At 52.7% G+C, this 12,425-nt stretch overlaps 1 protein-coding gene across 1 annotated transcript in view; it reads left to right on the top strand.

The window, feature by feature from the left end:
- Positions 1 to 10,776, top strand: part of LOC136322139 (uncharacterized) — a 100,210-nt gene extending 89,434 nt beyond the window's left edge. The window contains exon 8 of the mRNA XM_066254294.1: positions 10,658 to 10,776. Coding sequence (XP_066110391.1) covers positions 10,658 to 10,776 — 119 coding nt within the window. The remainder of the gene's footprint in view (positions 1 to 10,657) is intronic.
- The last annotated feature ends 1,649 nt before the right edge of the window (positions 10,777 to 12,425 follow it).

The raw sequence follows: 12,425 nt of genomic DNA, 5'->3' as shown, positions 1-12,425 counted from the left end.
TTTGGTTTCAATTCTTTTCATTTACTGAGATTTTTCCACATAGCCCCTGTTCCCACGCAGGCACAGCATACCCCATTATCAACACCCCCCACCACAGTGGTACATTTATTACCATTGATGAAGCTGCGTTGACACATCTTTATCACCCCAAGTCCACGCCTTACATTAGAGTCCACTCTTGGTGTTGTATATTCTATGGGTTTGGACAGATATATAATGACAGGGATCTACCATGACAGTATCGTATTTTCACTGCCCTAAAATGCTCTGTGCTCCATCTATTCCTCCCTCGCTCCACCACCCACCTAACCCCTGGCAACCACTGACCTCTTTACGGTCTTCACAGTTGTGCCTTTCCCAGAACATTATTATATAGTTTCGATCGTACAGTGCGCAGCCTTTTGAGACTGGCTTCTTTCACATGGTAATATGAACCTAAGTTCTTCCATGTCTTTTTATGGTTTGATAGCTTCTTTCATTGTATCACTGAATAACCTTCCACAGTATACACACTGAATTCAAGAGGGATCAGAGAGCTAAATGTAAAAACGAAAACTACGAAAACATCGGAAAAAGCCATCATGACCCGTGAACAGGCCAACACTTCTTAGCTGGGACACAGACAGCAATAGCCGTAAGGAAATCAACACATTGGCTTCGTTACAGCTGGAAACTTCTGCTTACTGTTAAGAACATGAAGAGGGAAACCGCAGCCTTGGAGAAAATACGATAAAACCTGAAAGACTGGTAGCTAGATTGCATAGATAAGCCAATAGTTTAAAATGGTGGAAAGATCGGAACAGACACTTCACAAAAGAACGTATGCGGAGGCCAGTGAACGCGTTTCAAGGTGCTCAATGTCACTAGTTATCTGGGAAAGGCAAGTTCAAGTCCATGAGGTACTACTACGGTATCTCATAATTAAGATATTTTGTTTTATTTTTTTTAATTCCTTCCCCAATTAAGATATTTTATGATTAAAGTTTTAAAAGATCGATAACATCAAATCTTTTTTTAATTGATTTTAATTTATTGTGTTTACATAGATTCTCGTGTTGCCCCAAATACATCCCCCGTCCCCTGTATCCCCCTCAACATCTCTGTTTTCCACAGTGGCTGCACCAGTCTGCATTCCCACCAGCAGTGCAGGAGGGTTCCCTTTTCTCCACACCCTCACCAGCACTTATTCTGTGTTGTTTTGTTGATGAGCACCATTCTGACCGGTGTGAGGTGATATCTCATTGTGGTTTTAATTTGCATTTCTCTAACGATTAGTGATGTTGAGCATTTTTTCATCTGCCTATTGGCCATCTGTATGTCCTCTTTGGAGAAGTGTCTATTCATTTCTTTTGCCCATTTTTTGATTGGATTTTTTATCTTCCTGGCATTGAATTATACAAGATACCATCAAATCTTGATAAGGATGTGGAACACCTGGAATATTCCTAAATTCCTGATGGGAACACAGACGTTACAAATACTTTGGAGGATTTCCACTGGCTTCCTATAAAGTCAAGCATACACCTGCCCTGTAACCCAGTAATGCCACTCTTAGATGATCTCTCGAAAGAAAGACGTGCACCTGTGCACAGAAAGATCTGTACGTGAATGTTCATGGCAGCTTTATTTATAATGTTTCCCCAACTGGGAACAGCCCAAGTGTCCAGTAACAGAAGAATGGAAATACAAGCTGTGCTGTGTCTATGCTGCTATGGAATACTGCTCACCAACCAAATGAGAGGAGCCACCAATACACACAACACAGGTGAATCGCACAGACACTATGTTGAATGAATAAAAGCCAGACACAAAAAGCACACATTTTATGGTTCCATGAAGTTCTGGAACAGGTGAACTATTTAATGATGGAAAAAAGATCAGCATATTGGTTGCCTTTGGGGGTGCAGGGTTGTCCAGAATACACAAAGGTACTGTGTATTGATTGGGGTAATGGAAAAGTTCTATATCTTGATAAGTTTGTGGGTTCCATGGGTGTATGAATTTGTCAACACTTTTTGTGTGTGGCAGAGACAGAGAGAGTCAGAGAGAGGGACAGACAGGAAGGGAGAGAGATGAGAAACATCAATTCTTCGTTGCGGTTCCTTAGTTGTTCATTGATTGATTTCTCATATGTGCCTTGACCAGGGGGGCTACAGCAGACCGAGTGACCCCTTGCTCGAGCCAGCGACCTTGGGCTCAAGCTGGTGAGCTCTGCTCAAACCAGATGAGCCCGCGCTCAAGCTGGCGACCTTGGGGTCTCGACCTGGGTCCTCCACATCCCAGTCCTACACTCTATCCACTGTGCCACCGCCTGGTCAGGCTGTCAATATCTTAAATGCATGTGAGATTTGTGCATTTCGGTATGTGTAAAGATGATCTAAAAATACCTGAACAGAAATGAACAAAGAAAGGTTCAGAACACACAGCCACTATTCACACAGATCCCGGAGTTCCGTCTCGGCGTGGCCACCCTCAAGTGTGGTTCGGGCGGAGCTCTCGCGGCCCCGACTGTAGTTGCTTAAAGAGTCACAAGGCAAAGCGCTCCCACATTTCCCAGACGGGAGACATCCCTTGGCACTGCCCTGGCATTTCTCTGCCTCTCCGTAGCTGGGCACGTCACGGGCACAGCCTGCTCAGTTCATGTCGTCTCTGAGAGACTGCCCTCCTGGCGGCAGACACCAAAGACAAGAATTATGCCTCTAGGCGAGAAGCCAATGACTTGCTCCCCCGCCATCAGCACTGGCCTGAGAATTGGGCTCCTTGGTTCCAATCACAGTGTGTCAAGACTTCCCTGTGAAATTCGGAGCACTTTCATTCATGTATTCATGAATCACCCAGTAGTCGTCTAGCCCCTACCGTGTGCCAGGCCCTGCTTTAGACTCTTGGGATACACGAGTGAGCAGAACAGGGGAAGTCCCTTGATGGCCGGACTTACATTCTACTGGAATGACACTGTTTGTGCTGGCAGAATAATGACCCCCGAAGACATCCACGTCCTAATTTCCAGAACCTCTTAATATGTCCTCTTTGGTGGCTAAAGGGATTTTGCAGATGTGATAAAGTTAAGAGATTGTCCTAGATGTATCTGGGTGGGCCCAATGTCATCACAAGGGTCCATATAAGGGAGAGGCAGGAAAGTCAGAATTAGAGAAAGCAGTGTGACAATGGAAGTCGAGGCTGGAACGATGCATTTGGTGGAAGGCGGCCAGGAGCCCAGCAACGTAGGTGGCCTCTAGAAGCTGGGAAGGCAAGGAAACGAATTCTCCCGAGAGCTTCCAGAGGAACAGCAGCCCTACCGACGCATTGATGTTAGCCCAGCGAGACCCACTTCAGATCTTGGCCTCCCAGAATTATAAGAGAATAGTTTGGTGTTGTTTTAAGTCACCAAGTTTGTGCTAATTTGTTACAGCAGCAACAGGAAACCAATACACCGACTTAAACAGCAAACCCAGCATGTACGTAGATTATCCGTGATGGGTTAGAAGATGAGCGGCCAATAATTCTGGGTCCTTCTTTGAGGTGGCACTTGGGACAAATGTCTGTTTGTACAGGTAGTAACCGGGCAACCAGTGCTTGACAATTCTTTTGGCTTCTCTAAAGAAGGAGCCTTTTGTTTATTGATAGGAGAGGGCCTAGCCACAGTAATAAAACCCCATCGTATTGTGAGGCAAAAGTAAAATCCAGATGGCAAAAGTGTAATTTCTAGTAAACTACTTTGTATGCAGACAGGGTTTCATTGCATTAAATGGGTAAATGATCATATATAGAAAACTCCCATTTATCAGATGGAGAGACTGAGGCACGAGAGGGGACAATAACCTGACCCAGGGCTTCATGGTGAGGTGGTGGCACATTGCCTCCCATGCACTGGCAGTTTGGGCCTCGGTTTCCCCTCCATGTGAAAATCAGGGTTTCTTTCTTGCACACCATACAAAGGCACCGTGCCTGCTCACTCACCTTCCCCCGGAGAAACGACCTGGCCTGCGTGAGCTGTGTCAGGCTGTCCTGGCTGGAAGGAGGGTTCGTCCTTGAGAGCCTCGCCCTGCTACCTCCATGGCGTATGATGCCTCTCAGCCTCCTGGCTGTTGTCCTGGCTGTGTCCACTCTCGGGAACGCCCTTTCCTTGTTTAGCTAACCCATCCGAAACCCCGCTCGCTCTCAGCGTCCCCTGGAAACATCACAGGCTCTCTGGCATGGCTGCGTACCTCTTGTGTCTCCTTACCTATATTGGACTCTCTCCGAGAACATCAAGCCTGCCCCCCACTCTGCAAGGCCAAGTGTGTGTGTGGTGGGCTGGGTGTGTGGATGACTGGAAATTGTCCCTTGAATGCCAAACTGGGATCAAGTTCGCTGCCCTGTAATGACTGTATGTTGTGACACAGGTTCAACTGCTATAACATAACCCCAAACAGCAGTGACCTCAACATGATAACCAGTCCCCAACAGACACAACCCAGGGTTGATGTGGTGGCTCCGCAGTGTCAGGGACCCTGACTCCTACTAGCTTGCTGTTCTGTCATCCTTGACACACAGTTTCTGCCTCGCGGTGTGAAATGGTTGCTCCTGCTATTGCATCTTCATTCCAGCCGGCAGGAAGGAGAGGTGAGAAGGAGGGCCCTTCTTCCTTTTTAGGGCAGGACAGGCTGTTGTACTCATCACTTCCATTCACCTGCCACTGACCAGCACCTGGTCACACTGGCGCCCTTAGTTACAAGAGAAGCTGGGAAGTGTGCTCTTTCGTTGGGTGGGCAGGGACATCCCCATCTTAGAAGCTGGCCACCATACTCTTTAGCTCTTTGAGAACGAGCCCTGCCTTATTCACCTTGGGTTTCCTCTGGGCCCTGCACAGTATGGAGTAGAGGCTGAAGTCTGAGCTCAGTAAGAATTACTTGGAAGAATTACTGAGTAAATACACTAAATATCTCATAATAATAGCACTGATCACTTAGGGCCATTGTAAATAGGGTAACATACAACATACTGAGCCCGTGGTAAGAGCTCTGTGCCAGATATGAATGTTATTACTGAAGATATCGTCTGATCAACTCTGATGCCCAAAGAAGGTGTTGTGTTGACATATGATTCATTGCATGCTATCAACCCAGCCCCAGTGAATCGGGGTTTGGGGGGTCAGTGATGGTTTGGTGGATTTGGAGAAGAGGGGATGGCTGCTCCCAATGCTTTAGGCACTGATGAGAAAGAATCTAACAGAGGCTTTGTGATGAATACATGGAATGGACAAATGATGGATGGGTAGGTGAATGAATGACTGCATCGGACACTTTGAGAAAATTCTTGCTTGCTGGTGAAATTCTCTCTCCTCGGCATCTCCTGGACTTGGAAGGCTTGGAGACCGGAGTGCTGGGCAGTGCTGCTGCGGCCTGGCCCGGGGAGGGCAGGGCCAGTGCACTGACGAAGAGCATGTCCTCCTGGCCGGGGCAGTGCTCAGAAAATGCAGACAGGACCCAGGGGCCCCTGTGTCACCTGCTGGGGTTGTCCATGGACCCAGCTGTCTTATTGATGCTGGTGGTTAGCGGTGAGGTGGCCTCCCTGCTTCTTGTGTGATCTCCCAGGTGCCTTCGCGGGGTGACTGGGGGTTCCCTCACCACACTGTGGTCTCTGCACCCCTGGGAGAGGCTAGTGTTGTTTTCACAATCTGGGCTCCATGGAAACTGCCCAGACTCAGCTAATCCCACTTCCCTTGCTTTAAGCAAACCGGGTTTATGGGAACCTCTGGGATCACATTTAAGGTGAAAATACGGGCTAGCCTCAGGGTCTGTCCGTGCCTTTGCCGGCGGTGACACTGGCCATCATTGGTTCTGTAGTGAGGGGGGCGGCTCAGGGCAGCACTAGGGAGCTGTGGGTAGATAAGTAAGCAAGGGCCTGGCAGTCGTCCCCCCCCCCCCCCCCTCACCATGAGAAGCAGGGCTGCTGACGAGCCCTGGTGCTGAGCCCGGGCAGACTTAATACGTTGCACAAACCGCCAGCAGCCCTGAGCCTCAGTTTCTTTATCTGGAAAGTGGGGATGGTGATGACAGCATGTCTCAGCCGGCAGGGAGGGTGAGGGGCAGTAGGCACTTGGCCTGGCACGGCACACAGCAGATGCCCCCCGGATGACAGCTGTAATGGATGTCACCCGGCCCTGTGTTAACAAGCCACCCAAGATTTGTGAAGCCGTGGTGGGTGGCGGAGACACTCCCTGCTCCTGTTCTGGGCCGGGCCTCACCCCCCAGAAGCAGCCCCCAAGTGTGACTGTGGGCCTGGCATCTGAAGGGGACCACTGGGTCTGGGAACAGATCAATCACACCACAGCATGAGGTCTCTGTGCTTTCCAAACTTTTCATCAGGAGTGTTTATTGCTTTGATAATGGGGGGTAGGGGGTGGGGCATAGCCCAAAAGACCAAACAGCCTAGAGAGAGAGTGGAGAAGGGGTGGGACAGGGCTCGGGCCTGTGTATAACAGAAGACAGAGAGGGTTTGTAGATGATGCCTGCAGGAGGGGAAGCTTCCTGGGGGGGTTTGTTCCGAGGCCAAAAGAAGGAGGAAGACAATAATACCCCATGGCAATGGGCCAGGACCAGAGGGCACCCCTGCCGTTTGCTGGCTGTGGGGCCTTGGCTAAGAATTGAACTTGCCTGTGCCTCAGTCTCCCCCTCTGTAAGATGGGGGTGATGGAGAGGATTGCCCCCCCCCCACCTCTCACAGAGTGGTCATGCGGATAAAAGCGGTGAACAACCACTGTGCTGGGAGCAGAGCCTGGCATGGTGGGCTCCCTATTCCTACTTGGTCAATAATAAACGTCCCGCCCACCCACAGGCAAGCCCCCAAATGCCTGCAGGCCCCGCCACTTGTGGGAGCAGGCCTGTGGTTCAAGTCAGGTGTCTCCCCTTTCTCTGTCCTCTCCCCAGCCGCCACCCCTTTGTCCCTGGGCAGGGTTGCTGAGCAGAGAGGGTAGGTCCCACTGCGTTCATGGCTGGTGATGACCAGAGGCCCTTAGGAGGAAGGTGAGGTGAGTGGGGGCTTTCTCAGCCTCCGTCTGTTGTCTCTCACTAACGAAGTGGGGAGAGACTTTAGGGGCCTGCGGTCCTCAGAGATCCCTGGCCTCGGAGAGAGGCTGACAGTGACGGGGCCTCTTCCCCAACAGGTCCTGCCTGCGCAGGTCTGCACGCCCCTTGGCGGCAACCCTTCAACCCGTTTAACTCAGACCCCTGTGAGGGGCTGCCTGTCCCATGGGCGCCTTAGTCCCTGCCCACACCTGTGGCATCAGTGCGGTGGGCTGGGAGGGGGTCACACTGAAAGAGGTGGGGGTAGAAGAGCCGAGGGCCCATCTCAGCCCCCAGAAAAGTGAGTGAGTCCAAGCTTCAGTCTCCTCACTTGCCCAAGGGGACAGAGCTACTACCTCCCTGTCCCCAGCTCCAAAAGCCGAGAAATTAGTACCATGTCTTTGTAGCCCAGAGCTCAGTAATGCGCCTGCTATACATACACAAGGGGACGAGGGACGAGGGACAGGACTGCCACACCAGCCCCAGAGCTCCGAGCCACCTTGTGGAACACCGACACCCAGGGGCTGTGCGCCCCTACAGGGGGCCCTGTCCTGGTCCCCAACTGCAGCGGCAGCGGCAGCGATAAGGGACACCACCGGTTAGTGTTTGTCTGTGAGGGTGTGAATGTCCCTGCTCTGAGACTGGCCCGGGAGCCTCCTGGCTCAGCCCTGCATCCCTCTGCCTCAGTCAGGCTTCAACTTGAGAAAGAGAACCAGTAGATCTATGTTAAGAAATCTGTCGAAAGGGATTGGTGAGGCGATTGGGGGGGGGGGGGGAGCTGGTTAGACAAGTCCGGACTTTGAAGGGCCGGCGGCTGGAGGGGTCGACGCCATTGTCCGCTGTCCGCAGGCTTCCCATCAGGGAAGCCTCGGCTCTGCTCCTAAGGCCTTTCAAGTGACAGAGTCAGGCCCAGAACACCGATGACAGTCCTCCTTGCTTCAAGCCCACCGACTAGGGGCTCTAATCACATCTACAAGGGGCCTTCACAGCGGCATCAAGGGTAGTGTTTGATTGAAGAACGGGGACTGTAGCCTCGCCAAGGTGACACGGACCATCACACCAGCCCTCCTCTGTCTGTGGCTTCTAGCTCCTTCCAGCTCGAGCGCCCACTCTCAGCCGGTGGCCTCCGCTGGGGGTAGGGTGAGGTGGGCAGCCCTCCTAGCTCTCCCGCGATGAATTCTCCCCCAGACCCCGGCTCAGCTCATGTGTCCCTTGCTTATGAAATCTCCATTGACCATCCTGGCAAGCCCCACATGAGCCCAGCCCGGTGCCCATCAGGCTGCTTGCTGCCCGCCTGGGCGAACTGGCAGAGCTCGGATCTCAGGTTTGCTGAGGCCTCTGTTTTCCTGGCCTCGCGGCTGTGCTCTGGGCTGGGTTCCCTGGTCAGGCAGCAGCTCCGGGCTACAGGAAACCAGCCCCGTGGTTGTTTTGTTTCGATTGCACAACCCTGGTGAAGGCGGCCAGAGCAGACATCTGCTGTGCTGGCTGGCCCAGCACCGCCCCCAACTCCCATTCCCAGCAAAAGCCCCCCAATTGTCTCCTGGGGAATTCCCCCCCTGTGTGCAGCTGGGGAGTGGGCTGTCAGATGCCACAGTCCTTCCTTGCCTAGGGATGGGCCGGTGGCCCTGGCTGGGTCAGCAGCCCTCCTCCCCTGAGGACAGATACTCCTTTCTCCTCCCGGTGGCCAGTCCCTGAGGGTAGAGTGTCCCCTGCTCTCCAAGACGCCCTGGCTGTGTCCCTGCTGGGGCCTGCCTACGCTCCTCCTCAGTCTAGGGGTGAAACCCTTTCTGCTCAAGCTGAACAGTCCATTTCTGTGGCTCAGACTTGAGTGATTAGATTTGAATGTAGATCCTGGGTCTGCCCAGATCCGCAGTGTGACCCTGGGCAAGGTGGCCCCTCTCTGGGCCTCAGTTTCTCCTCCTGCACGCCTGTGCTGGCCTCCCATTCTGACACTCCAGGACCTTACGCTGCTTTATTCAGTGCAGCTGACTGGACTGTGTGGGTCAGCTGGGGCCTTCTCAGCCCCTCCTAGGACTCTGGGGGATGTTTGATGGGGGAGGGGAGACGGTGGCTGGGGAATCCTTAGTTCTACCTCCTGCTGTGGGTAGTGAGGCCAGAAGGATCAAGGTTACTCTGCACCAAGGCCTTGCTAAGGTGACTTTGCGCAGCTAAGCTGTTGCTTTAATGGGCAGTGGTCCATCTGGGTATACAGGACAGATAACAAACTTTGGCACACACATCAGTGGCCAGACTCTACACTGGATGCTTTGTGAGCATCAGCCCATCCACTCAAAGAGGATAGCATTTGTGGTAGAGACTGCTATATTTTCAGCAAACCCTGGTTCATTCTTTTCCCCTTGGGCCTGCAGCTGGACTACATTTCCCAGTCTCCCTTGCAGTTAGGCATGGCCACATGACTGTGCTCTGGCCAATGGAATGTGAGCTGAAGTGCCTCCTCTCCTTCTAACCTGGTCCATTAATTCCTTCCATGCCATCCACACTCTCTCTCCTTTCCCATCCACAAGATTATTGCAGAGGAGGATAAGGCCCTAGAAGATGACAGAGCCACAAAACAAAAGAGCCTGGGCCCCTGAGTGACCGTGTGGAGCAGGGCCCTGGTCCTTTACCCCACTAGCCAAAAGTAGACTACCATGAGCAAGAAATAAGCTTTTATTTGGAAGCTGTTTGTTATAGCCATTAGCCCATCCTAACTAAAATAACATTTTTATTATTCGCATCCAGGGAAGCTTCTTTTTGTTTTAAGGGAATCCATCTTTGGTTTCCTTCAAAACAGCAAGCTCCCCACGGCTTTCGGCCTGCCATCCCCCAGCCGAGGAGTGTGCCCTTCTGGCCCTATGCCTGGTACCCACTAAACCCAAGGCATCTCCTCCAGGACCCCGATTATCAGCTTCACCCCTCACCCTCAGGCCCCTCTACCCCAGCTTTCCTCATTTCATTATGTCTGCAGTCTCTGGCTTCCCTGTTCCATCCTGACCCCCCACCCCCACCCCCAATGACTTTGGCCATTGTCTGGGGTTCAGACACCAGTGTTCAGGGTCAGTGGTAACTGTACTTTTCTGATCAACAGCTCCTTAAAGCCATGGTCTGGGGCTGGTTCGCACGCCTCGGGGGTTGCTTCTGAAATGCGGTGGGCTTTGTAATTCCATGGGGTGGAAGGCCCTGAGAGGGTTGTTCCGGAATCCCTCTCTGGAGCGTTTGGATTCCAGAGGGACAAGCTGGCCTCTGCTCCTATGGCGCTCTCCCTCAATGGGCTAAGGCAAGGCCCCAGAAGGTGGGGGCTAGGAGCCGGGGCTGTCTCACTCTGGCCCTGCTTCCCGACCACAGAAGATCGTACCCTGGTCCTTGCTCCAGGCCCCCACGTGCTGGGAGAAGAGACAGGTCAAGTCTGTTATATCCCCACTGTGGGCAACCCTTTCCACTACTGTCCCTCAGAGGGAGGAAGCCCCGCCCATCTTTTAAATAATTCAGTCAGTCTCCAAACTACCTTTAGCCCTTTACAAACCCTTTAGCCTTGGTTATCTTCATATAATAATAGCAACATTAACTCTATTTTTGTGTGTGTCGGGCGCCAGGCTAAACCGTTTACATCCTAGATCTTTTTGATCCCCGACACCATCTCTTGGAGATGAATGCCTTCATCATCCCCATTGTACAGATGAGGGAGTTAACGTTCCGCAAGCCCCTGCCCAGCAGCCCCCGGGACCACCTGTGAAGGCAGAGGCCGGCGTCTGGCCAGGTGGCTGTGTGGTAGACAGGACTGCCCAGGAACTAACTGCTTTTACCTCTCGCAGCAGTGGGAGAAAGGCTACTGAGGGAAGAGGAGGAGGAGGGCCACTCCCTCCCCAGGGGGCTCCAGGCAGCTCCCAAGCCCACCCCCACTTGGATCTCTCCCCTCCTTCACTCCTTCCCATGGGTCCTTGACCTCTGTCCACACCAGCAGCCACTTGGACCCTACACTGGAGCTCATCCCCTCTCCTCCTCTCCTTCCCACCATTGGAAGCTTGGCTGTTTGATTTTTCCAACAGACCCAGCCAGTGATGCTTCTCTGAGGTTGTGTGTTCACGTTGCAAAACAGCAGAAATTTATAGCCCAAGTAATTGATCACGGTGCTGCTGCCTCCCTCCATCTCGCTCTGTCTCCTAATTCCCTTCTCCCCGCTCTCCTTTCCCTTTATTCTCAGCGCGCCATCTGTGGTGTCAGAGAAAAGGAAGCCAAGAAAAGGGGGGGGGGTTCTAGTCCCAGCTCTGCCAATTACGAGTCACATGAACCTCAGTTTCCCCATCTGCAAAAGGGAGACGCTGATAATACCTGCTCGTGAGTGTGCTGGGCCCTGTAGATGCTGGGGCCATGGGGAGCACCTATATGGTGTGACTTCACTCCCTAGAGCAATCCTGTGACATGGGTGGCTTTGGGGCTTACCTTCCAGTGGGGGTGCTGGGACCCAGAGAGCTGAGATCTTTTGCTCAGGCTCAGAGAGCTGGTAAACAGCAGCCCTGGGGCTTGAACCCACGTCAGTTGTGCTACAGAGCCTAAATGACTGGGCAACAGCGCCTTCCTTTCCCCTGAGGACTAATCGCTATTACTTCATCCTGAGGCTAACTATGGGGCAGGAACAGAGTCTCTTGAAAAGAGGGAAGTGCTTTGCAAACTGTAGAGTGTTGTGATGATGGAAGAAAACTTCGCAATCATTTCCATCCTTCAATTGTCTGGAGACTCTGGGACCTAAGAGCTTGCCTGGGCCTCAGATTCCTCCCTCCACTCCTCCCAGAGACCCTGTGTGAACAGGGGCCTCCCACATGCCAGGCCCCCACACCTGCCAGCCTCCTGGGGCCTCCAGCGAGGTCCACAGAACTTTCTGGAATGACCCACAAAAGGAGTCTGAAGAGCACTTCACTTGCCCTTCACAGGGTAGATAGGCCAACCAAGCCTGGGAAGAGTAGCCCAGGTCCCTTTGAGCTCTGCGGGCCTGGATGGAAAGCCCCCTCTGGACTCCGATTCCAGTGCTCGCTTGGCTGGCAGCCATTCCTGCTTCTTTCTGTTAGGTTCTGGGGGAAGAATAATTCTAGGCGGCTAGAGCTTATCCTTTTTCCCTTCCACTCCTTTCTTTTTCTTGTTCTCAGCCTGGCTTCCTCTCTGCCTCTGCTCTTCTCCCTTTCTCTGCTGTCTCGGTCTCTCCTAGCCTGCAGCCTGCAGGTAAGGACTTGCTTTCTTCACAAGCGGCTGCAAGGCCAAGAACAGCTCCTCTCCCACTCCCTTAGCCTCCCGGGTGCCTCTGCAGGTGGCACCCAGCCTCTTCCCATCCCCATCGCAGCCCTGGGGGGCCGCAGATGGGGGGCAGCTTGGTTCTCCCCTTTCTGGAGG

The sequence above is a fragment of the Saccopteryx bilineata genome, chromosome 2 (genome assembly GCF_036850765.1).
Source record: "Saccopteryx bilineata isolate mSacBil1 chromosome 2, mSacBil1_pri_phased_curated, whole genome shotgun sequence".
In the NCBI taxonomy this organism is placed as follows: Eukaryota; Metazoa; Chordata; class Mammalia; order Chiroptera; family Emballonuridae; genus Saccopteryx; species Saccopteryx bilineata.
This window is presented reverse-complemented; position numbering and strand designations above follow the sequence as displayed.